Raw genomic sequence first — 26,566 nt, 5'->3', positions numbered from 1 at the left:
GCTGCACACTTCAGTGTACTTGTGCTACACCTCAATTTTTAAATGTTTAAAAATAAAGCAAGTCCCTTGAAAGTTGGCTGGTGTGCAAGGAAGACTCTGGTGGATGTGGGTTGGGTCCATGGTCTCCCTGACACTTTAAAATTGCCTCTAGGGGACTCAATCAGGGCACAAAAAAGAGGTAAGTGGAGGCCACAGGAAGGACTAGAGAAATGCAGATATCTTCAGCTTCGACCAAGATTGAGTTGTGTTCAGCCATATTTGGGTATATTGCACGTTATACAACAGTATTTCCTCTGGAAATTGTGTGTGCTAACTTTCACTAACCAAAATCATAAGGAAGCCAGCATCTCCCAGTTGCTAAACAGTGTGAACAAATGAGAATTGGCTGTATTTCTCAGCACAGTCCTTGGAAAAGACCCTCGGTCGTCAGCAATACGTCAGCAAAGACCCAGGTGGAGTCTCTCGCTCACTAAACCACAGTCATCGCGGGGAGAGAGGCCTCCACCCGGTCACTGAGGCTGTATCGGACACAGGTTGGCCTTATTTTCCAACAAGGCTTTCATGCAAAGGGGGTTGGCAGGCGTGCAAGGGATATTTCTTTGAACTCCAAGTCTGGGAGCTGCTCCTTGTGAGATCCTGGCTTTGTAATGTTAATGATGCCCTTGGGACCCAGCCCCACTTCTCAGGTCTGTGTGGGGAGATGTGAGAAGCAGCTCGGATCCCCTTTGAACCCCCTGGAGTAGGTCCCTTTTCTAAGTCCTGGAATTCTCTTCCACAGATGAGGTTACTTGTCCTCTTAATCCTTTTGTTTAAACACACACACACCACACACACACACACACACACACCACACACACAAGAGATTTGGCCAAACTCCAACCTCCCTCCCTTTTCTATGTCCTCCTTGGTGGTAGAACTCAAAACGGGAGTCACCAGGGGAAACGCCAGGGCCCCAGGCCCTTCTGCCCACCCTGGATAATCCCTGGGCCGCACTGGGTGGAGCCTCCCGTGTTCTGGCCCTGGCTTACTCCCTGGGGAATGACGCCCTTTCACCAGACAGCCTAGAGCTCCTCATGTGGGTGCATTCACTCATTCAGTTATTCATTCATTCTTTCAATAAGTCTTTCTTAGACACGTACTCTGAGCCCAGCTCTGGGGTAGGCCCTGGGGAGACAGCTGCGAACATGGCCCAATCCCCGTGTCCAGCTGAGCATAGGGTGGGGGAAACAGGGCTGAAACGATCATAACTCGGCAGGGAATATTAATATAGGGGAGTCGGGGGTGCTGTGGGAGCACATGTCCAAGGGGGACCTCCCGAGGAGGTGGCATTTCCTCCAAGACCTAAAGGATGAGAAGGAGTGAGCCAGGCAGAGTTGGGGGAGTGTCCTGGGTAAAGGGAACCATCCCCACGACAGCTGGGAGGTGAGAGAAAGCAGGGCTTTCAGGGAACCCAAGTAGTTCTTGGTGTGGGGTGCAAGGGGACCTGGCCCCCATTTCCTCCCTGACCTTCCCTCATTTGACTGCCCCTGTGTTCCCAGCACTCCAGCCACCCTGGCCTCCCTGCTGTTCCCTGAACCTGCCTGGCTCACCCCAGCCTCAGGAATTTGCTCTAACACTCTCCCCCATGACATCTGTTCGGCTAACTCCCTGCTTCCTTCAAGTTTGTGCTCACCTCTCACCTCCTCAATGAGATCTATTCATCACCACGTAGTGTCCCCACTTCCCATGAGCCACGCCCTCCCCCTCCTCTACTCCTCCTTTGTCCCCCTCGTATGCACCTTCTATCACAATATCTACTCCTCTGACTCCCTCTCCTCGTCTATCTCCCCCACTGAGAACGTGAGCGCCGCAAGGACAGGGCCCTCTGTTGTGTTCACTGAGGCATCCCAAGGCCTTAAACGTTGGAAGGAAGAAGTAGATGGGATGTGAGAAGCTGGCAGGGAGGGGCCAGATTGCAGAGGCCTCGTAGGCCAGGGGAAGGCACGTGGGCTTGATTCCCAGTGCACAGGGAAGGCACTGAAGGTTTGGAGTCGGGGAGAGTCAGGGTCTGAGTTACATATTAAAAGCTCACTCTGGAGTGTGTGTGGAGAACAGCTGGAAGGAGAGCAAGCCACTGTGGGTACCACACATGTGGTGGTGCTACCCAGGCTGGGGGCAGGGAGGAAGTGGACAGGCGCCAGAGATCCACCAGGAGGAGAATTCACCATGCCTCGGTGATCTGAGGACTGTGAGGTTGCTGAAAAACAGGGCAAGGCAAACACCCAGGCTCCTGGCCTGAGCAACACTGTAAGAGGGGAGCCACTTGCAGAGATTAGGGAGACGGGGAAGGAACAGGTTGAGGGCCGGGGTGGTCAAGAGTTCTGTTTGGGCCATGGTGAGTTTCTGGTGCCTACTAGACTTTCAAGTGGAGATGTCAGGTAGCCAATTGGACAAGGTAAAAGCTCAGAAGCAAAGTCTGGATGGAAAATATACATTTGGGGAACGTTGGCTTACAGCTATTTTTAAAGGCCTGAGAGCATAGAGGGAGAAGAGAAAATGTCCAAGAACTGACCGAGAGGACCAAGCCCTGAAGCCTTCTGAATGGCCCTTGAGGAATGAGGGGCTTGCCAGGAAGGTGGGCAGAGAGCAGTCCAGGTAGAAGGAACAGCACGGGCACGCGCTCACGTAAAAGAACATGGATCTCAGGACTCTTCAAAACTGTGAACATCATCAAAAGCAAAGAAAGTCTGAGAAACTGTCACAGCCCAGGGGAGCCTACGAGGACGAGACAAGTCAATGTGATGCATTCTGGATGGCATCCTGAAACACAAAAAGGACATTAGGTAAAAACTAAGGGAATGTGAATAAAGTATGGCCTTTAGTGAGTAATAATGTATCAATATTTGTTCATTAATTATGACAAATGTATGATACTACATACATGTACAGCCTCATACATGTAAGGTGTTAATAACAGGGAAACTGGGTGTGGGGTATAAGGGAACTGTATGTACTATCTTCTTAATTCTTCTCTAAATCTAAAACTGTTCTAAAAAATAAAGCCAATTTTTTAAAAAACAGCATGAGTCTCATAATCCCCCGCGCCAAACCACGCGTTCCAAGGACTATAGCAACTTTTTTCTCTGGAGAGGACTTTGGCCCTGGCCAGACCTTCCTGTGGCCAAAAGACTCAGGGATATTATGAATAGCCCATCACCCCTCCCCCTGCCAGGGAACAGAGGATCCTCACCTCCACCTGCTTTCTTTCTGTTTACAGAAAGAATACTCTCCTCGGGCCCGATTTCATAGTGAAAATGAGAAGCAGAAGCTAAACGACTCAGGTGAGTCAGACCGGCGGAGAATTCTTCAGGTGCAACCAGAGTTAATCCTTTCCGCATGCTCCACTAAAGCCCATCCCTTAGCCACAGTTTTCCTGAATCCCGCTTTGCTCAATGGCTGATTTGGTTTCCCCCTTGCCGCAAAAGTTTCGGCTCCCTCTGGGTTCAAATTCCAGCTCCACTACTAACTAGTTATGTGATCTTGGGCAAGTCACTTGAGCCCTATTTTCCTCATCCCTAAAAGGGGCATAACCATAGCTCGATCAAAGGGCTATTGAGTGGATTGAGATGAACTGTAAATTGGGTATAATTTCATCCTCTGAAGAAAAGATATGAGATAGTGAATGGCAAAGTTCTGGCATCGTGCCTGGCACTCGTGATGGCTGGTTGTTGACAAGAGATGTGATCAGTCTGGCCAATCAGTTAGGCCCCCAGAGATCAAGTGTCACCTTGGGACCCTGGGTGGTGCCTGAGGTGTGTCAGGTGGATCCCTGGGACACTGGATGGTGTCTGAGGAGCAGAGAAGTACAAGGATCTGAGTCAGAGCAAAACTGGGCCTGGGCAGTCAGCCAAAGAGGGCTTGACCAGCAGCTGGCCTAGGAGATGACACAGAGGCAGAGGGAGGTGGTGCTGTGTGGCTGAGACCCCAACAGCAGCTCAAGATTCCCTGGTCCCCCCAGGCACAGCCTTGAACAGAGACAATCCAGTACCCTGGACAGCTCCAGAGATCTCTAGATTTCAGGGGCACAAGTTTTGCGGGCTGAGACCTGGGTTGGATTTGGCTGTGCAAGCATGACCAAACCACTTCACCTCCCTAAGTCTAAATTACCTCACCTCTAAACTGGAGGTGATGCTTACTTATGTTTCAGGGCTGGTGTGAAGAGTAAATGAGATAAAAGGAGGTAAAGAGGCAGTAGGGCAGAGTGGCCCATGTCTGAAAGTCAGGCCACCTGAGCTCATTTCCCAGCTCCACCCTGTGTGACTTCAGAGAAGTTGCTTAACCTCTCTGAGCCTCGGGTTTTCTCTAATCTGCGAAATGGGAATGCTAATAGATCCTACTTCATAAGGTTATGAAGATTAAACTAAACAAGACATGAAGCATGCAATAAACAGTTTTTGTTTTAGAAGAAACTTAGCACAGCACCAGACACAAAATAGATAATCAAAATTGTCAGCTTCTTATATCTTCCAAAACCACCAGGTTGACTTTGCCCCTCTCACCTTTAGACTCTTTTGATTGGTTCTCCCAACTGACTGTTAAAGGCACTCCACAAAGCCAGGAAGTCAATCCGGTGGATCCCACAGGCCTCCCCCCTCAACCTTCTTCCCCCAGCAAAGCCCCCTGCCTCTCAGTGCCACCCGCTCCAGGATGCTTGGGACACTTTTTTTATAAAGTACCAGTCTATCCGGTATATACTGATATATTGTGTAGTGTTGGTTCTGTGCCAGCCGTTGTTCTAAGCGAGATGTATAACAGACAGATGAGAGATAGAGCTATCCGGTTAACCTCACAACCCTGCGACAGACGTACTCTGGTTATCCCCATTTTCCAGATGAGGAAACAGTTTCTTGGAGATCAGGTAACTAGGTTGTGGGGTCACACAGCTATTAGTTGGTGGCGCTGGGATCTGATCCCAGGTATGACACTTCAGAATCCCATGTCTGCTGGTAGCATTCAGCGAGGCCAAGGGCCACAGAATGGAGAAGAGTAGGCGGGAGCTGGAGGCTGCAAGTCAGGACACACTGTTCCCGCCTTGGCCCCGGAGCCCCGGGCCGGGCGTCCTCCCGCCAGAGCTCACTCGCGCCCTGCCTGCTACCTGGGCGCAGATACCTCCCGGCCTCGCCCCGGCCCCCCTTCCCCCGGCGACGTCTCCGGCCGGCCCCTCCCGCCGCGCGGTAACCCGAGCCGCGGCGGGGTTCGGGCCGCGGACCGGCGTCACAGTCGCGGAGGCGCTCGGGCTCGGCCCCCGCCCCGCCGCGCTCTGGCCGCGCAGTGCCGGCTCCGCAGTCGGGCGCGCGGGCGCATGGCGCAGAGGCTGGGCGAGTGGGCGCGGGGGCCCGCAGAGGCCACCGGGCTGTACCGGGCCGTGCTGCTCAGGTCGGGTAAGTGGGGGCAACGCCCCCCGGCCCCACCGTCCCCGCGGGGAGTCGCGAGGAGGGCGCTGGGTGCACTGCGCCAGCCCCCGGCCCGCCCGCCGTGGCGCCTCTGTCCTGCGTAGCTCTGCTTTCCTCCCTTTCCATTAGCCTTTCAAATTAGTTTTTTTCCCCTGTCTCCTTTCGTTCCTTTTTTCCTTCCCTCTTTCCTCTTTTCTTACGTATATTGCTTTCTGCCTATGCCGGAGAACACATTCAGTTTCTTAACTTCAGAAGTCCTGCGAGGTTGCATTTCTGCAGAGACTCAGCGAAGGCGTCTGGGGGCGGGAGGTGTGGGCCGCGACAGCAGACACCGCGCGACCCGAGGAGCAGCAGGCAGGGGGGCGGGAAGAGGCACAGACCGGCATCGGGCTGGTGAAGGACTTCTGGTGTGCAATGGGGCGTGACACAAAGCGGGGAGCAAGTTACAGGCAGGAGAGGAACCGCTTTCTGTGGGTGCATGCAGCGATGTGCAAGGAAACACGGTGGTTTTATCTTTTGAGGATGGGGGTTGGATGACAGGTGTGTTTTTCTCTTACGTCTTTTGATGTGCTTGTTTGCAGTGAGCACGTATTACCTTTCTACTCAGGACAACAAGAGGATTTTTTATTTAGAAAAATGAAGTAAACGTAGTATACGATCAGTTTCCAAGTAATTTGGAAAACACGGGCGTGTAGAAAAATGAAAAAGAATGCCCTCTGTAAGCGTTTGGGCTGTTTCCTTCCGGACTCTGTGCTTGGAGAGAGGTGTTTGGAGGTGATAAGCAGCTTGGTGCGTGGGTCCTTGCCAGTGGGGGGTTCGCGATTACAATGCGTCAAGGGACTTGGGCTCACGGGCCAGCTACCCTCTTCTTGGGCGAGGAGCAAGCCCGCCCGCCCGTAGTCCTGCCGGCAGACCCCTGGAGCCAAAAGCGCGAGTCGAACCGGCTGCGCGGGTCCCCTGACCCCGCGGAAACTGATTGCCCTCCCAACTTAGGCTGGCGCCTCCCGCGGAGATCCCGCCGCCCAGTGACTGCGGTGAGAACACTGGAACATTGATTGGAACGGTTCTCTAAGTCCGAAAGTAAGAACTGGCCCAAACTTCAGGACTGGTGGCGCCTTCCTAAGGGAGGGTCTCAAGTGTGGCTGAGATAGGCAGACAGAAAGGGAGGGGCTCTATAATCAGATGAATCTGATTTCAAATCCCAGCTCTGGCGACTTCCCCACAAAGCAATCTAAGTGTCCCCCACCCAGTTCTTATCTGCTCACAAAGCTGCGGAGGGGGTGACCCTAATCGGAAGACCTTGCGTTCCCCCTATGCTGGCGCCGCAGCTATGAACCTCACTCTTTAGCTTTCAACCTGTCCCGAATAGCAGACACATCAGAGCCGTTTAGGTACCACATGCTTGCCCCATACCTGTGCCACAGGCCAGGAAGGGAAGGAAGGGTTCCGAGTGCTTCATTGGGGAAGCGCTTGACTGTATGCTAGGCACTGTGTGGTGGCTCACTCTCTCGTCACGACTCTACAGGGACACTGCTAATTGTCATCTCCATTTACTAGAAGAGAGGCTGAGGCTCAGAGGGCTTGAGCAACTTGCCCACGGATGCTCAGAAAGGTTTTCTACCCCACAAAGAGACAGAAAACACATTCGGACTTAGGTCCATCTATGCCAAAGTCTGCACACCTTAGAATAGTGATAATAATGGCAAATGATTGTTAGTCGCTGGTTATTGCCGTCTCTCTGCCAAATGCTGTACACCTCATCTCATCAACTCTGTTCGTTCATTTATTCACTCAGCTAATATTTATTGACCTCTATTATGCCCTCTGCTCTCTGCAAGGCATAGGGATGTATTGATAAAACAGGTATGTCCTTCCTCTCAGGGAGGTAAGTAATGTTAACTTCTACTGGAAACGAGGAAACTGGGCTCAGAAGGTAAAATGACTTCTCCAAGGTCACACAGCTCGTCAGGGAGGGGTGAGATTCGAACCAGGGCCGTGTGCCTCTGGAAGCACTTTTCTGGCTGTCTCACACAGAAAGCAAGAAGTGAGGATGGGAGTAGAGGCCACCGCGGTGGTGTGGTGAAGGGGCGTGCACTGCTTGGAAAGCCTCGCAGAGGAGAGTCTAGAATAAAACCCGAGATGGCCATTGTCATTACAGCAGCCCCACAGTCATGCACCAAGTATTGTAACACTTTTAGAGAAATGTTCATCCCAGGTTATTTCAAAATAATGTCTTAATATTAAAGTGATACATGTTCACAATAGATGTTTGGGGAAATTGAGAATAAAGAGGGAAGCTTAGCTCATAATCGCACAACCCACAAGCAGCCACTGGTGACATTTGGAAATGTCTCCTTCCAGCGTCTGCTACATACAGGTTGTGTGTGTGTTTGTTTTACACTGTTGAGATTGTACTGACTGTAGTCTTTAACTCTGCTTTTTCCACTTGGATGAAAATCTTTAATGCTCTTAAATTATCCAGATAATAACCAGCACTTGTGGAGCCCTGACTCTGTGGCAGGCACTGTGTAAAGGGCTTTCTGTACCCCATCTGCTTTGTTTCTCAAAAGCACATGTGCCCCATTTTAGAGATGAGGAAACAGGGAGTCAAAGATCACCTAGCTGTCCAGCAGTGGAGCTAGGATTGGGACCTGGGTTGATGCTAGAGCCCATGCTCTTAATTTCTGGGCCGAAGGCTCATCCCTGTGGAATAACTCGTGCTGGGCCATGCCTGGAAAGCTACACAGCCCTGTAGCAAAAGTCCACCTGAGGTGTGTTACTTGCATCCTACCTGGAGCTCAGGCCAGGTTCCTGGTGGGGAGGAAAGCATCTCTCTGCAGGACGGACAAACGGGCACCTCCCCAGATGCCTATGGACACCAGCAAATATATTTCTCCTCTGGAGCCGGAGGGGCAGCCACAGCTTCCATCTCTGCCTCTGCCAGGTAGGGTTGCCAGATAAACTACAGGGTTCTCAGGTAAATTTGAATCTCAGATAAACAACAAATAGTATTTTAGTGTAAGTGTGTTCCAAATACTGCATGGAATGCACTTATACTCAAAAATTATTCATTGTTTATCTGAAATTCTAATTTAACTGGTTGTGCAGCATTTTTATTTGCTATATCTGCAACCACACTGCCAGGAATTATGGAAGTTTGCTTGGCTTGACAAGCTATGGTTTGCCCAGCTTTAACCCACACACTCATATCCACTCCCCATCCCTAGATGCACTGTCCCTGTTGTCTGGCTACAAGGAAATTAAAATGTGCTTGTGGGTAGGGGGCGCCCCAGGGTCCTTCTGCAGCTAAGAGACCAAATTAAGCATGCCTAATTGCAGCTGAGTGGAGAGCCAGCTTTCTGAAACAAGACTCTCAGTTCTTCCCCACCCCCTCACACTTTTCTGTTTTCACGCTTGAAATCCCTCCACGGGGGAAATTCTTCCCGGTTCAAACTTGTTGTAAAGGCGACTCTCATTCCTTTTATAATCTCTCCACGGATCCCATGACAAGTTTTTTTCTGCCAATACAGCTTCTTCTCCCCTAAGCCCTTTCAGCAGAGCATGTCTGGGGATGAGAAGGCATGGTTTGATCCTGGGTCCATTTTGTGGGTGGCTTCTCAGGAACCTCATTGAGGCCTTGAAAAGGGGCCTTGGAGATTTAGACTGAACACAGGGCCGAGGAGGAAGTTTTGAGTTGCCATGGAAACTTCTTGTCTGATGTTTGTGGGCCCAGATAAGCTGCTCCAGGCACCCACTGGCTTGGAGACAGGGGGCAAAAATGAAAAGAAAGCCAGTTTGGGGGCTTTAGTTTCTGCACACTGCAGCATAGCCCAGTATAGGCACAGGAAAATTCCCCAGCTCCCGCTCGGGGCCGCCTCCCTGGGACTTCGCTGCCCTCCTTCCTTTTGGCTCCTCTGGCTCCCAAGAAATCAGATCTCAAAGGGACAGGAGGGTGGGAGGGGTGTGCTCAGCCTCGGGATCCCCCCTTCAGTGCTCCAGCCCACCGCAGGGCTGAGCAAGAACTCCAAACCCCAGGCTCCTGGCATTCCAGAGTCCCTCCTTTTGGAAGAATGGGAAGACCTCCAGGGAAAGCCACGCAGAGGAAGCAGCAAGCAGCAGCTGCGGCTTGAATTCTGCCCTTACCTGGAGTACATTCCCGAAAGGCTCGGTCACTCAGAGGGCCTCTGTTTTCCCGTAACTGAACCAGATGTGATTCCTAACTAGCTGTAGTCAGTTGGAAAAGGTTGCTCTTTCTCATATTTTTAATCTTCAGAGCTTTTTTCTGATAACAAAAGCAATATACGCTTGGTTTTGGTTTTAAAGTTACAAACATTACAGAAATAGAATGACAGAGGAGAAGAGCCTGTAATTTTACACCACAGAACAGTAGTTCTCTAAGTCTTTAATATAGATGAATTCCCAGGGTAGCACATTAAAAATCCAGATTCCTAGGCCCCTCCCTCAAAGGTTCTGACAGAGCAATCCAAGAGTGTGTTCCAGTAATTCCATTATTGACACTCATTTCAAATGTCTAGCAATGATGTTTGAGATGCATTGATCTAGAACTGACCTCTGCTAACAGATTAGTGTATATGCCTCCGAATGATTCTCTCTGTATATACTAACTTTTTTATCTTAGGAAAAAAAGAATCATACTACATATGACATTGCAGTTTGGTTTTTTGTTAAATACGTAGGGAACATCTTTTTCAGGTCAATAAATAGTCACGTTTATTGGCTGCATGCCATCATGGAGCGTAGCATGCTCTCTTATTGATGGGTGTGGCTGAGTCACGGTGGCCGTTGACTGTGGATCTCACATACAGTTACGCACACAGATACACAGCAAGATGGCGCCGTAACAAGTTCAGGGAGATCAATGTATTATGTTTGGTGTCTGGGGGTCAACAATAGTTCTTGGGCATTTTGGTACTGGGACAAGAATACTAAGGAGGATGAGGTGAGGTCCCTGCCCTCAGGCTGGAGGTCTGATGGGCTTGTACACAAGTTGGACTGTGAGAAGAGTTTTAGGGGAAGAAGTACAGTGACTTGAATCCCAGCTGCCTGGGGAAATGGCACCCAATGCTGGAGGACTCCTGCCCAACTCTCCCTGGCTCTCACCTGCACGTTCCTCTGGGGTGCGCTGGACGCTGGGCTGCTGTCTTCTCTGGGAGCAAGCAGAAGTCCCCCTGCCCCAGATCTTATTCCCCCAACTGTCAGACGGCACCGGGACTGGTTCAGATAAGCTACTGTAGACCCTGGGAAATGCCAAAAATGCTCCTTCGTAGAGCAGGATGCGGTGTGGGAAGGAACTGGGGCAGCAAAGAGTGGTTTGATGAGAATCTAGTTGTCCTCTTCTGCCACGAGAGTTTAGTGAAGTTCGGGCAGGCACAGCAGGGTGGGAAGCTGCGGGGTGGGCATGGTTACCATTCAAGGACCTCAAGAGAAGCAGAATTTGAAAAGAAACAAAAAGGACCACACATGGTTTCCAGAAAATTATTTTATACCTGAAAATTTAAGACCCTCTAAGTTCAAGTGGCTCCAGAATGGTCAGCTTGGCCAAGGTTCCTGGACATCCCTGACCTGCCCCCTCCCTGCTCCAGATCCGTCTCCCACGTCCCTCACACCCAGCACTGCAGCCACGCTGGCCTTATCCGTCACACACTGGGCCCTTCCACTGGCTGTTCCCACTCCCTGAACGCTCTTCACACGAGTACCGTCTTCACACAGCTGACTCCTCGTGAGTCCACGTCCCTACCCTCCCCACCCAACAGCGTCTGCCCTTGCTAAGCTCGCAGTCCGTCCCTTTCCCCTCTCCCCCTCTTGCTTTCATCACAGCACTTGTCACTGGCTGATGGTTTCCTGTGTGTCTCCCCATGTACTGTCTGAGTCCCCCCTCAAAGGTAGGTTCCCCGAGGACAGAGATATTTTCTGTGTCATTCACTTGGAACAGTGCTAGGAACACAGTAGGTACTCAATAAATGCTTGTTAAATGAATAAATAATGAAAGCCAAAGAGGACACGAGGTTGCACTTTTGATGACTCTTTTCACATTTGATATGTGTCCTGGGCTTCGCTGCCCTCCAGCCAGCCAAGACTCTGAGAAAGTCAAGTTGGGGTGAAGGCCCCCTGTAGACCCCAGCTTCCTCATCGGAGGACTAGGATGATACTAAAAGCTAGAAAATGCTTCTAGCTTGTCAAGTGGAAGCTGGTTCTGAAGTTAGGAGAATGCCTCCATTACCTGCAAGCACCCAGGTTGGCCTTAGAAATCTACCCACAGTCTTTATTTTTACATTTGCACGTTTATTCAGTGAGCTACTATTTATGGGACACAGAGTCTGCCAGGCACAGTGCTGCATGCTGGGGCCCTGCCCTCAGGTCACGTAAAGTCCAGTTCTCTCCTTGGGAACAGTCAGGGGAACAGTCATATTTGCCGAGTGCTGACTATAGGCTCTCCCTAAGGTCAGGTCGCCCGTGTCACCTCCCAAGCACCCTGCTATGCTCCACCTTTGACACACACAGAAACCAAGGCTCAGAGACACTGGGTGGCTGCCAAGGGGCTGGTGCCAGAGCCAGGGCCAGCACAGGAGCCTGCTGGAGCCCAGACATGTCAGCGTCCGCACTCCTCTCTCCTGTGCCATGTCCTGTTGTCTCCTCTGGGAGGTTCGGACGAAGTTCAGGGTATCACATAAATAGCGCGTGTGGCGTTTTCGACCCATTGGTGGATGACCAAGAGCTGACCAGACGCTGACTAGCTCCCCTCCCTTTACACCCCACCCCGCACACTCCAAGAGCCATTTCTCCCGCAGAATTCGTCACTGCGGCAGGAAGCCTGGCTTCCCTTTCCATCAGGGAAGGGCCGGAACCCACTCTTGCCTGACCCTCTCGTTAGAAACGGGAAATTCCTTTACATGAGCCGCCTTGTTCTGAACAAAGCTTGGCATGTTTCTTATTCCTCATCAATCTGACAAAACAGGTACTTATTTGTGCCTCTCAAGCATGTGGCTTGGACATGGTGTTCCGCATCGTGGAAGTGGCCGTGCACCAAGTGAAATATCCGTTACTATAGTAACAGTTCCTTTTTATTGATACCAGAATAAACAGGAATGCAAAGCCTGTCTCACTTGTTGGCACATTTCAGCTGCCTCCCATCCCCAGGGGTTTAAGAACCGCCCTTTGGAGGCGGCCCTCCTTGCTAGTCTGGGACTTCCCGGTGGAGTGAAGAACCCAGCTGCACTGCTCCTGACTTCCCTTCCCAGGGGCTCTGCCCAAGAAGTAAGACCATTTCTATTCTGTTTCACCTGCTGCTGAGCTGGGTGCTGTTCAGGAAGAGGTAGGAGGGGAGAAGGCAGCCTTCAAGCACTGGAGTGGGCTGGCGGGGAGCTGGGCGCTTTGAGTTTAGGCACCTGGGCTGTGTCCCGCATCTGTGACATGATACGGAGGATGCCTCCCGGCAGCCTGGGTTTCAGAAAAGAGTAGGAGGCTAAGTGAGCACCCGTATTCTCCTTGATCTTTTTCTTCTAAATCCTCAGATGCCTCTGAATTAATGCATGATATGGCCTCACCTCAGTAAATTATCACACAGTATGGGGGCTTTCATTCTCTTAATAACTGCTCCGCAGGGTGACACAACCGAGGGAACACAGCTTGTGGTGTCAGAGCTCAGCTCAGATTCCAGCTCCTTCATCCCCTGGCTGTGTGATCTGGGGAAATCAGATGACCTCTCTGAGCCTCAGTTTCTTCCTCTGTGGAAAATGGGGTAATGATAGTTGCCACCTACCCAGTTGGTTGTAAGAATTTCAAGCCATATGGCTGCTAGGTGCTTAGCACCGTGCATGGCACATAGCAAGTGCAGGTTAATTAATATGTTAACCGCCTGCCTTTCTGGAGAATTTGGCTTTAGCACTTTGCAGTCCAAGGAAAGTCTGGGATTGGGCCAGAAATCAAGGGCTACAGGATTGGGTGTATGATTTTTTGAAACTGCTACCAAACCCAGGTGGTTTCTGGCTGCAAGGCAGCTCCGGCACCTGGGTCCTGAGTGGCTCTCTTAGCTCTGTTGGTGGTAGGTGCCTGCTGGGATCAGCCCCACAGAGGCATCTGCCAGATGAAGTGGCTGGCATCGAGCCGCAGGAACATCTAGTCTGCTGATGCTTGTTCCTGATCAACTGCACAGCACTGTCCACCAGCCTTGCTAGGGATCCTCCACTCTAGCCCTGGACTCTCTGCTACGGAACTGATTCAAAACTCCAAATGCCCACCCAGGCCTTCGCACAAAGTAGGAAGTTACAGCAGACCCAAGGCAAAGTGTTCAGAACGTTTGTCGTGAGTCATTGCACCCAAATGGACAAGCAGCTCTGATAGGGGCTTCCTGGCACTGGCCAGGAGCTGCTGGGAGACCCGTGGCTCCCAGATACACTGTTCTTTGATTGCTGGCCAGTGAAGTACAAATGGGCACTTTCCCCATGGGGAGGAATAGAGCAGGAAGGGTCAGGAAATCCAGTGGCCACGCTTGTCAGTTTTCCTGAATGCCTCTTTTTCCTTTGCCAGTCGTTATTTTGAAAGCCTCTCTTCTCCTCTGTTCTGCCACCCCACTAAATGCTGAACCAAGAAAGTCCTGAGTGTGTTCTGAACCCAGCAGCTTGAACAGTAATGAGGAACAAGGGCGGGGTGAAGGGGGTAAAGGAGTGAAGACTGACTGACAGCCCCAAGGAGAGAGGCCACTGGCTGCTCCTCTCCTAAACAGAGACCAGCCTGTGGGCAGACAGGCCTGTGGATTAGAGCTTAAGCCCAGAGTTGCTGGGGCCAGGCTGGGGCTCCCCAGTGGGAGTTTATATTGCATATGGGCTGGGAGTCCTTGGGTTAGCAGGCCTCCATTTTCTCATCCATAAAATGGGCTCACACTGCCTCTTCATTGGGCTTTCTTTAGTATCCAGAGAGAGAAAAGGGATGTAAGATGTAATTCTGCTGTATCAATTAAAAGACATTTTGCACCTGGAAGACAGTGAACTGGTAGAAAGAGCACTGAGTTTAGAGTCCAAAGGTCCTGGCTTTGCCATTTACTTTCTGTGTATCTTGCGACATGTAGCATGGCCTCTCTGAGCCTTGGTTTTCTCATCTACAAAATGGGGTACCACCAGCTGTCTCCCAGGACGATTACAAGATCCAGAACAAATGTGAGATGTTCACCACAGGGTCCCTTCAGGACAGGAGAACCACAGTTTGCCTTCAATGAGCATCACTCTGTCAGGCACTGGGCTAAGCACATAATGCACATTATATCATTTCGCCCTCCAGACAGCCCCATGAGTAAGCCGTTATCCCCCCTCTACAGAGGCTCAGAGAGGTTAAGCTATTTGTCCAAGGTCACACAGCCAGAAGGGGTTGACACCATGATTAAAACCTAGTCTGTCGCCTCTGAAACATCTGCTCTCACCACTCCTTTACTGGCTCATGTGTCATTTGTTATAATCTTTACCATCAAATCAGAACCAGGACCACCAGGGAAGGGAGGAGGTAGATGGAGGGGACATTAAGGCCTTGTAAGAGTGTCATGGCTGTGTTAGGATGAACTGGGACCTGGGACTCTATCAGTGCAACTCCCCTTCTTTCTCTCCTTATTGCTATCTTGTGTCCAGGGGGACCAGTGTTTGGTTTCAAAGCTGCCACCCTAACCCTAGCCATGCACACCCCAGCAACCTGGTGAGCCCACCTCCCCGCTGATGGGTGTGGTGTGGGGCTGATGTCCTGTGGAGCATTCAGGGAGGAGCTGCGGGACCTCCTGGGCCATCAGCAGAACTAGGGAGAAACCAAACAAGGGGCTCCCAGGTTCTTTTCTGACCTCTTATCACCCCCACCCCATGAAAAATGGGTTCAGTCCCAGAGTCTGCATAATAAGTGAGAATTATTTGCTCATCTGTAGTCATGTAAGACATCAATTTAGCTGTCACCTACTGGCTGCCTCTACCCCAAGCCTGGCACTTTCTGTGCCCAATCTGCACAGCATCATGATTCCACAGAGGAAGGTCCCAGAGGTTAAAGAGCCACCCAAGGTCACACAGCCTCTAAGAACTGTGACCTTACTCAGACTCATTCACAATAACCACAGTCAGCTGAAATCACTCAGGCCAAAGCAAAGAAGCTCATTGTTTTTTCTTTTTAACCCTGTGGTTTGCAAAGTTGGCTGCCTATTGGAATCACCTGGGGAGCATTTAAAAATCCCCAAGACCGAGCTGCCCCCCACCAACCAATTCGATCAGAATCCCTGCAGTGGGACTCTGGCATTGGTACTGTTAAAACATCCCCTGGCGACTCCAATACATAGCCAAGGTTAAGATCCACTGATTTAATCAGCACAGTTTTTAGGGAGGATGAGAAAGCTCAATGCAGGACTAGGAATGGGATTTATTAGTAGTAATTGTTAATAGCAGACAACAGGGTGGACACACTGCAATGCCAGGGGCACCATTCACAGTTTAATCTACAAGAGTTAAGGATTTGGAGTTGTGCAGTGCACAACCTGCCTTGCTGTATGGGGCAGCTCTGGTAGCCAGCCACAAACCCTCAAGTCTGTACTAGGCATTTGCCAAGCACCTTGCAAGTATCACCTCATTTATTATCCAAAAACCCCACGAAGAAGGGTTCTACTATAATGCACATCTTGCAGAGGAGGAAACACCAGATCGATAGCAGCTGTCCCACCTACTCTGCTATTCTAGCCGGAAAGCAGCCATAAGCAGTAAGTAAGGAGTGGGCGTGGCTGTGTTCCAAGGAGGTGGGATTTGGTCCAAAGGCTGTACTTCCCAGGCTCTGGCTCCAGAGAGTAGATAAACTTGCCTTGGACTAAGAAGGGACAGAGCCAAGATTCAAATCCAGGTCCGGAATGGCTCAAACACTTGTATCATTCTGCCTTATTCTGCATTGCTTTGACAGGCAGTGACGAATATTAACTAGCCCTTTAACTTCCTCCTTCTCCATTGGCCTGTCCCTCTCCGCTGCCAGCCCTTCCTTCGGGATTCACCTTCTCTTTTCAGAGCTGGCCTGTCTCATGCCCACCTCACCTCTCTGCCCCACCCTCGTTACTTCCCCAATGGTGCCTAGTCTCGGCTCTCTTCAGACACCCCAGCAGTCCCGGGAACGACCCCAGACCTCACCTGGATTTCCCTGGCCTAGCACTTGTGCTTTGTGGAGCAGCCTCTTGTGACAGGGCCTGTGTGGGGCTCTTGTACACACAGGCCTCGTGGCATTAAATTCAAAGGCAGGAAGGCTGGCACAGCAGTTCTCTAAACCCTGGGGGCTCCCAGCAGCCTTGCCCCCCCCATGCTGGACACAGTGTATATATGGATGGCACACGTGTTTTCTCACTGCGGCTGTGGGCTGAAGAACCAGCCACAGCCTTCAGGATCCCTGCCTCACCCACCATGCCACCCGGCCTCAGGGGAACACCACCTTCTACAGCTCACCATTGATTTAATTTATATTAAATAATAATAATAATAAAAAAGCCTGGAGCAGATCTTGTACTAGGGCTGGCCACTGATTGGACCTGGGGTGGTGCAGAACTGACTACATAATTTGCATGGCCCAGCACAAAATAAAAATGCAGGACCACTCATGCAAAATGCATCAGGAATTTCAAGACAGAGACAACAGAAGGGTAAACCAGACAGGGCCGTTCTTCTAAGGGCGACCCTGTGTGACTCTGTCTGGCTGCCTGGGTGGGGTCTGAGCCCAGGGCAGCCACCCCACGGCTGGCTGGTGACCCAGGGGCGAAGGGTCTCAGCCAGGCCAATCAGAGGTTTTTCCTCCGCAATTTAACAGGACAGAGAGAGACAGGCAGAGACCGCACATTGGAAGTGAAGGAAACCACCATCATAAAAAATTCCCAAAGCCTGCTGACAGTTTTCCCCACACAGCCGCGAGAATAACCTCTTTAAAATGGAACCAGACGGGCTCCTTCCCCGACTTGAACCCACCCGTCCACCCTCACTGCAAACACTCTCCCGGCCGTCGCCCGCTCTGGCCTCTCCAGGCACACTATGCCTTTTTGTTCCCTGAACAGACCCGGCTTGTTCAAGGTACGTGAGTCACACATGCTGTTCCCTAGCCCTCAAACGGCCTCCCTCCTCATTCTCAGCCGTCAGCTCCTAATGTCCCCTCCTCAAAGAGGCCCTCCCCCCGCACCTGGCTGAAGGTAGGTCCTGCCTTAGTCTCTATGGGAGCCGCCTGTTTCCTTCATGAAGCTCTTTTGTTTTGATTGATGTGTGTGTTTGTGCTCACTGTCACTCCCTAGCAGAGTGTAGGTGCTGTGAGGGCGGGGACCTCGCTTGCTTAGTTCCCCTCGGTGTCCAGTGCTACCACAGTACCTGGTGGATTGTAGGAATTCCAGCTTCTGTGGAATGTGTGATTGCACTGTCTCAATGGTCACTCCTGTTACTCCCGTTATGCAAGAGCTCCAGGTTTTGTGTACTTATTTTGTATCTGGCCACATTATCGAATTCTCCCATTAGTTCCAAATGCTTTTCTCATCATCCATGTGGGAATTCTGGGTATACAGCCATATCTATGCAAATATTAATTCTTCCATCTCCTTTCCCAAAGCCGTCCAACTTATTTCTGTTTCCTGCCTTATCGCTTTGGCAACACATAGTGAGTTCTTTTAACACATTAACTACCACGTGAGTTGTATTTAACTCATGCTGGTGTTGAGCCTGGGGCCTCGTGAAGCAAAACCCTGCAGCTGGTTCCTGAAAATCTTACTCATTGATGTTCTTATTGTTACAATTAATATTGACAATTTCATTCTAAAAACTTGGATTGTGTTGCATATAATTCATGCACAGGAAACAATAAAAAAATAACAAATTAGAAAGATTATTTTGTTTTAATAAAACATAGCGGCCCCAGGGAAAAATAATTTTTTTCTAGTGTGGCAGTCAATGTGTTAAAGATGGTGTGACTGATAAAAAAAAAGTATGCAGCTCTGGAAGGTTTGGGGCACAACAGGACTAAGGACAGGGTGAATAGCCAGGGAGCCACAGTAGTTATTAACGTGTGGTGTGACAATGACCTGGACAGGATGAGAGCTGAGGACATGGGAAGGAAAGATGCAGCTGAGAATTACTCAGTCAAAGGATTGGTGGACCTTGGTAGCAGAAATAGGCAGCGAATGGTGGCAGAAAATCCCAAAGCTGCAATCTGAATCAGGGTGTTGTAGTGCACTGGCTCCCAGACAACTCGATCCCATGGACTAAGAAAATACCCACACTAAAAAGAGAGAGAGAGAGAGAGTTGATACAGCCAACTGTTTATTTTGTCAAGTGGCCATTTTAAAGTAACTACCAAACACCATTATTTATATTTTAAGGATCAAAAAATTAGGAAGGATAGAACCTAAAAGCAAACAGCCTTATGAATAAGATGAAAAAAAAGGGAGTTAATTAGAATTCTCATTTTAGAAATGGTTCTGAGAACGTGAATTCAAGATAACACAATAGTAGATAAGTTTCTATGTCCTGACACTTACTCTGGCTAACATCTAAAATGCCTTATAATAATGAACACTTTTTCCAGTGTACACAGCACCTTTACATATGTGGTCTTACGTAATCCTCCTAACAGCACCCTGCGGTGGGCGATCGTAGAAATGCCAAGCGTGTCTGGTGTGCCCCTCTTGCAAAGTGCAGCCCCCCACTTGATGCCTACATTCCCCTGACACGTGGTCTTGCAGTCTGTACCCCACCAAACCCCTTCTCTGGACTTTCTGACCCCCACAAGCGATTGGCCACTTCCAGGTTTTCCGCCAGATCACCATCCCTGTCTAGTTCGCCTGGAGAACTGTTCATCCATTACGCTGCATTCAGGCAGGGAATGGCTTTCCTCCCCTCCCCAGTGTGGGGGAGAAAGTGAATCTGTGCAAAGGGAACATGGTGGTCCTCAAGAGGGGACTGAAGCCTGGGATGTGAAGTGGGGACACATACCTCAGTTGCCACATGAAAAGGCTTAGGGCATTGGTTCCCCAAGACCAAAACCTCAAAAGTTTTATTATCAATTACCAACAAATATGTATCAAATGCCTGCTACATACCAGACCAGACACGGCCAGTGCCTGGCACATAGTAGGGATCTACTTCAGAAAAGCTGGACTCATGAGCGGGCAGAGCTAATGTCTAAATTTTCGCTGTAATTACTATAAACAGCTAATAGCCAGGCAGTATCTATTCCCTTGAGACTTTTTTTCAAAAAGTCTTCTCTCTCTCTCTCTCTCTCTCTCTCTCTCTCTCTCTCTCTCTCTCTCTCTCTCTCTCGATTTTGGGCATTTCAAGGATAAAGCAATCTGTAGAGGAGGAAGCCCTTCTGCCTGAATTTTAAGTAAAATGACAAATTTCAAACTGCTGTGGTAGAAATGAGGCCATTGCGTTGCCAGACACTTGCACAGAGGATGACAACCATCCCTTTGTAATTAGGGATGCAGCAGTTTCCGGGTTGCATGCCCTCCCCTTTGATATGGAGAAAGTGCAAAGCTGAATGCTTCCATGAGAGGATGTGGGACCACGGGCAGGGAGTTAGACAATAAAGGGTGATGTTTCTTTTATCACTGCATTTATCTTTACCAAGTACATAGCACTCTTGTTAAGTATGTTTTCTTTTTCTGGTACAAGCTCACTGAAAAACAGAAACTCAAACACAATTCCTTTTATAGTGGGAGAAATTAGTTTTTGCAAAGTCAAGCCAAAAATGTACACATGTCCACCCATATTTGGTGACCCAGTATCACTTTACTTCTATACCTCAGACACTTTACAAACACCGTCTCTAATCCTTACAACCCTGTACATACATTTGATGATTGTTTCCATTTTATAGATGAAGAAACTAACACTCGGAAAGTCATGTAGCTTGCCCAGGGCTATACAGTAGCAGGTGCCAAGGGCCATCTGACAAGAAAAGTGTTGCCCCCCAACTGTGCCCCCAGGGATGGGTGGGACTGTAGGCCCAGCTCTGACCAACGCCTCTGCCCATCTCTACAGCCGCCATGTACTCGGAAATCCAGAGGGAGCGGGCGGACATCGGGGGGCTGATGGCCCGGCCAGAATACAGAGAGCGGAACCCGGAGCTCATCAAGCCCAAGAAGCTGCTGAACCCCGTGAAGGCCTCCCGGAGCCACCAGGAGCTGCACCGGGAGCTGCTCATGAACCACAGAAGGTGGGGACAGGCCTGCTGGCGCGTGGGGAGGTGCCCCTGGTGGAAAGCTGGCCTGGCTGTTCTCCTGGGGCTCCTGGAGGCTGAGGAGGGCTGAGGGTGCCCCACAGGGTCACCAGCAGAAACTGTGAAGGTCCTGTCCCCAGTGGGCCCCCAAGAGCCCCATTCTCCCACCAGCCACTCACTTCGTGCCTTGGCTGGGCACTGTCCCCAGACTGGGAGGTCCAAGTAGCAATGGAACCCAGTTCCTGTCCTCACAGAGGGGGACGGATACATAACCAGGCAGTAGGACTGGTGCTTTGATGGGGGCATAAATGGGCCTGAGACCCCAGAGGAGAAAGCTGGGAGGGGCCCAAAATGAGTTCACAGGAGAGGTGATGCCTCAGCTAAGACCTGGAGGGGGACAGGAGTTAGCTGGCTAGGAGGTGGGTGGCAGGTGGCAGAGGGAACAGCACGTGCAAAAGGATGGGAAACGCAAGTAGCTCAGTGTGGCTGGCGCAGAGATGTGAGGTGCAGGCCAGGGGAGAAGCACGCGCTGGGGAAGGGCCGAAATCATGGGAGGCACGGTCTGCTCCGTGCTGCAGAAAGGCCCCTCTGGGTGAGGAGGGGCCGGGGGCTCACAACACAGGGGAGGGCGTGAATGTTGCAGATGCGCGGGATGGTGGTTGGCTCTTCCATGGCAGTGACCTGGGTACGCACTGAGAGAGAGGCGGGCGGGGCATCTAGGGGGTGGCAGGGGTGGGACCAGGCAACTGACGGGGTGTGAAGTGGAGCAGAGGAAAGGCTGGGCCTCCCCGCTTTGCACCGGGATACACCGCCCTGCTGACCAGTACCAGGATGGAGGCGGCCTAGCTCCCTCTGCTGGCCGGTTCTGGTATTAGAGCCGGGTGTGATTTCCCTTCTTGTTTTCAATTGTGTGACCAAAGCAGGTACCCTTTTGTACACTGGGTTGGTTTTGTTTTCACTTAGTATTATAATAGCATTTTGTCTGATTGCCTTTTAGAATCATCCCTTTTAATATCAAAAAATCGCCACAATAAAAAAAAAGCTTAAAGACATACGAGGGGAAATATTTGCAATATGAATTATATTTTAAAAATTTATATATTCAGAAAAAATTGATATATTCAGATCTCTTAAAAATCCACAAGGAAAAGATATATAAAAAGTAGGTACAGTTAATTCACAAAAGAAGAAATGCAAATGGCTGGTAAACATATCAAAAGCTGTTCCATGTGACTAATAATCAAAGAACAAATAGAAACCAGACATTATTTCTTGCCTACCAGATTATCAAATATAAAAAGATTGGCTGGTGATGGGGGAGCAATAGATACTCCTGTGCACTGTTGACGCAAGTATACATTGGATAACCTTTCTAAGGAACAGATAGATACATGCACACAAAATTTTTTAAAAGAGCCTGACCCAGCAATTCTACCTTTAGAAACTTATCCTAAGAAAATAACCAGAAATAACATATTTAATAAAACCTGGTCTCTGCAGTCAGGCAGGCCTGGGTTCAAATTCTCATTGGGCCCCTTTGTAGCTATGTGGCTGTGACTTGGACTGGAGCCTCAGTTCCTGTCTCTGTAAAATGGGACAGTAATGGTCCCAACTCCAGGGCTACTGGCAGGATTAGTTGAGATAATGGTGGAGGTTGGTGTCACCACCGAGTGCGGCCCTGAGACTGGGGAAGGTGGGAAGGCGAGGGTCTCCTGACGGCTCCCCCCACTCCAGGGGCCTGGGTGTGGACAACAAGCCGGAGCTGCAGCGCGTCCTGGAGCACCGCCGGCGGAACCAGCTCATCAAGAAGAAGAAGGAGGAGATGGAGGCCAAGAGGCTGCAGTGCCCGTTTGAGCAGGAGCTGCTGAGGCGACAGCAGCGGCTGAACCAGGTGGGTGAGAGGCACCCAGCCCAGCCTGAGTGTCCTCAAGGCTGTCTCGTGGCCCGGAGGTTTTGTTTTCTGCATGTGGCTGCAGCCACGAGAGGGAGGAGGGTCGGCAGAATGAGCACTGGACCTAGAGTCCACCACTGGCCTGAGTCCTTGCTCTGCCATTCACTCTGCTGTGTGACTTTGGGTGAGTGGCTTCCCCTCTCTGAACCTCAGCTTCCTCATCGGCCCAGCGTGCAGCATGCTGATTCTGATTTCATCATAACTGCCTGCAAGCCAGGTGGCACTCCCATTTTAGAGGTGGGGAGCCAGAGGCCCAGTTGAGGTGAGCAACTGGCACCAGGCTTCACAAGGAGAGCTCAGTCTCAGGCTCTGTGCCTCAGCCGCCAGGCTGGTGGCAAAGCCCATCCCCAGGTTGGCTCCGTTTCCCCACTGAGAGGATCCTTGGTCCAAACCTGTGGGTCCTGAGAATGGGAATCGCCCAGCCCCACTGACTACACACCTCTGCTTCTCTCCTTCAGCTGGAAAAGCCACCGGAAAAGGAAGAGGACCATGCCCCTGAGTTTATTAAAGTCAGGGAAAACCTGCGGAGAATCACCACGCTGACGAGCGAAGAGAGGGCGCTGTAGGTGTAGGGCTGGCTGCTGGGCCCGCCCGGGCACCCTCCTCCAGCCCCTCAGTACCTGGCAGCCCTGGGCCCGGCCTCGGGGCATCCGTCACATTCCCACTCGCTCCCATAAAAAAGTGTTGCCCCAGGCCGCGCTTTCTGTAAACGCCTAGGCTTTTCCTTCTGAGCACCCAGCCCTCCTGCTCCCCGAGGAAGCCACCCCGGGAAAACCTCCACCAAGGCGCCCTTCCCCAGGGGGGTTCTGAGCCCTGCAGGGGAGGACTTTCTGGCAGAATTGGGAAGGAGAGACAGCCCTCTGGAGTGACAGACCCTCCATTCCTGCCCAGGCCTCCCCACCAGGAACCTCCCAGGCCCCCAGGGCCCTGCTTCTCCAAGCAGCTTGTCTCTGGGTCTCAGAGGGGTCTCTCCCTCCCTTCCCCTACCTGTGGGTTCACCCGCAGCCAGCAGAGCTTAACTGCAAGGACACCTGCCCGGAAAGCCCCCGAGGGGAGGTTGGGCCGGCAGCCCCCAGGCATGAGAGGTGGGAAGGGTGCTGACACAGCGTGTTAGGGTTTGCCAGGCTCTCCCCCCACACCCCTGCTTTGCTTTTCTCCCCCGTGCAGCCCTCCCTGTCCCGGCCTTGTAACACGCCTAGCCAGGGCTGCAGCAGTGCTTCGCAAACTTTCCTGTGCATACAAATCCCTGGGGATCTGGTTAAAACTCGGCTTCTCATTCAGTAGATTTGGGGCCAGGGCTGAGATTCTGCGTTTCTGACAAGCCGAAGCCCGCACTGCGAGCGGCAGGGCTGGAGCAGCCAGGGCGACACACATTGGAAATACCATCCCTGGAGCCATCACTGCCCCCCACCTCCTGTGGGTCTCTGCCCTGGGGGTCCCCACCCCACAGACACCTGGTCCCAGCCCTGCTCTGTAGCCCCAAGCACCCTTCATTCATTTTCCACCCCACCCTCAAGGACTCCCATCCAGGAAGCCTTTGGCCTAGCAAACGGTGTTGGCTGTGTGATTGTCATTTTTACCAGAGATGTATAGAATTGCCAATCTGCATTTCTTACCAGTGTCGCCACTGGTTAAGGATGCGATTCTAGCCAAAAAAAGAAAAAGAAAAAAAAGTTTTTAACCTTTTCCTGCAGCCTTAGAGAACACAAATATACAATGATTTCCAGTAGGCTTCTGGAAATGTAAACGGTGGTTTAAAAACCCCACTGCCACCTCTAAGGACCGGCCCCTCTGAGTCAGCGTTTCCAGCCTCTGTCGCCTGAGGCCGCCCCCCTCCCTGGGCCAGCTCCGATGAATTCGCCCATTTTTCTTCCTCAAAAAGCCCTCCTGCGCGAGGCTCAAATATTTTAACCTTTTGCTCCTATCGCATTTTTAAAGATTTAGAGAATAAACCCGGCCTGTTTCTGTCCCCCTGAAGACTAAAATCCCTACCTCTGGCTTCATAAATCCATCATTTAGGCTGACAGCAGTGTTGCAAAGGCATCTCCTTTCACTGCCCCGAAACTGCCAGAAAGAGCTGCCGCTGGGCTGCGCTTTGATTCCTGGGAGCAAAGGTGGGACCCACAGAGGAAAGGACTCGTCCTGGTCTGACTCCTAACCGGGTGGTTTGGGTGACTGAAGATGTCGTCCTTTTTCTGAATGTAGATTGTCAGCCTGTGTGTGTGTGTGTGTGTGTGTGTGTGTGTGTGTGTGTGTGTAAGTCGAGCTCTCAGTGGCTCCTGACCGTCCTGACTGGTGACGTCTTGGCGAGAATGTCGTGCTGCCGTTTTCAGTGCCTGACAGGTGCGGGTTATGCGAAAGATGCACGACAGAGAAGCAAGACAGAGTGTCTCAGACAGATAGGACCCTCCAAGGGCATGTTGGGGTTTCACCCAGAGGGCCCCAGAGGTTCTCCATGGAGGCGACAAGTCATGGAGAAGAAGCCCCAGACGTAGGAGGGACCATGGCAGATGCCCTCGGTTCACTCTCCAGTGGTCAGTCCCAACTCCTTCTCTCTAGCTGCTCCCACTGTGGAGGCCGTACATCCAGATTCTTGTTGTTCTGCCACCTTTCTAGCTTGAGATGACCGTGTGATAAGGTATGGCCAATGAAATTGAAGAGGAAGTCTACAGGGGCTTCTAGGAAAGCTTGTGCTTTTCTAATAAAAGATATCAACATGGCTAAGACCTCTCTGCCCCTCCTTTCTTCCTGCCTTGATTGAGGATGTGATGTCTGGAGCTGTAGCAGCCATCTTGCAATTATGAGAAAAAGGCCAAGAGAGTCACAGAGAGATTGACCCTATCATTATTTGACCAAGCCAATGCCAACAGCCATTCTTCTCCAGAGTTCCTGTAAATAAATCCCTCTTTGTTTAAGCCAATGTTGGTCTCTGTTACTTGCAACCAAAAGCATTCCTAACTGACACAGAAAGCCAGCCTGGCCTGCCTAGAACTGCCTGCAGGCCATGGTAAGAATGCAGATTCTTCTTTCTCATCAGAAACCCATTGGACCAGGACCCCCTGCTGCAGTGCCTGAGATCTGTTTTTCCTACACCTTCCCCCTATGGCCTACCTGAGACGAGTCTGAGAACTGGTACTTGGGCATCACTGATGCACACATTATTCAACAAATATTTGTTGAGCGCCTGCTCAGGTTGCCAGGAAGCATGCCAGGTGCTGGGGCTCAGCGGAGAACAAAGCAGAGAGAGTGCCTCCCCTTCACCTAGAGTGTGGCTGCGCCTCCTCCTAATGGGCCTCCCTGCTGCAGCCCTTGCCCCGACAGCCTGTTCTCAACAGGTCAGCCAGAACGATCCTGTTAAAATCCAAGGCAAAATTTAATGTCATATGTATTTTACCAAAATAAAAATAAGTTTTAAAAACAGTATTGCACATAAGCCCTGCACTCTAGTTGATAGGATTGTGTTCATAGGAATACATGCTAATAATTTGGTATTGCTATACATGTACACTAAAATTGAACAATTAAATAAATGGATGTCACAGTGAAAAAAAAATCCGAGCCAGATCTTTTCACTCTGCACAGAGCCCTCCCCTGGCTCCCAGGGGGGTCCTTCCTGCCATCTAGAAGGTCCTGTGTGTCCAGCTCCCTCCTAACCTCTGGCCTCCTTCCCACGCTCTCCCCCTCGCTCAGGCAGCCGGCCAGCCTGGCCTCCTACACGCCCAGGCACACCCACCTCGGGGCTCTCCACCTGCTAGTCCCCCAGCCAGGGGTGTCCTTCCCTCAGAGGGCCACCCGGCCCCCTCCCCCCATTTCTCCAGGTCTTTCTTCATGCTTCTTCTAAATGAGGACCCACTAGGCTGCCCCATCTAGAATCTCAACATCTACACACCTCCTCTCCCTGCCTTCCCTGCCTGACTATTCCTCCTTACCTTTTATCACCATGGAAAACATACTGTATATTTTATTTATTTACCTTGTG

The 26,566-nt window shown here is 51.0% G+C and overlaps 1 protein-coding gene across 3 annotated transcripts in view; it reads left to right on the top strand.

The window, feature by feature from the left end:
- Positions 1–23,153, top strand: part of FAM107A (family with sequence similarity 107, member A) — a 53,534-nt gene extending 30,381 nt beyond the window's left edge. Inside the window, exons 2-5 of one of the 3 annotated variants that reach the window (XM_012661553.1) lie at positions 3,257–3,320; positions 20,459–20,633; positions 22,371–22,527; positions 23,046–23,153. In XM_012661553.1, the coding sequence (XP_012517007.1) occupies positions 3,257–3,320; positions 20,459–20,633; positions 22,371–22,527; positions 23,046–23,153 (504 nt within the window). Of the gene's footprint in view, positions 1–3,256; positions 3,321–5,221; positions 5,421–12,250; positions 12,708–20,458; positions 20,634–22,370; positions 22,528–23,045 lie in introns of those variants that run through there. The other 2 variants (XM_012661617.1, XM_012661697.1) reach the window with 2 other exon arrangements.
- Positions 23,154–26,566: the final 3,413 nt, after the last annotated feature.

This window comes from Propithecus coquereli, unplaced genomic scaffold (assembly GCF_000956105.1).
Source record: "Propithecus coquereli isolate 6110/MARCELLA unplaced genomic scaffold, Pcoq_1.0 Scaffold1, whole genome shotgun sequence".
In the NCBI taxonomy this organism is placed as follows: domain Eukaryota; kingdom Metazoa; phylum Chordata; class Mammalia; order Primates; family Indriidae; genus Propithecus; species Propithecus coquereli.
This window is presented reverse-complemented; position numbering and strand designations above follow the sequence as displayed.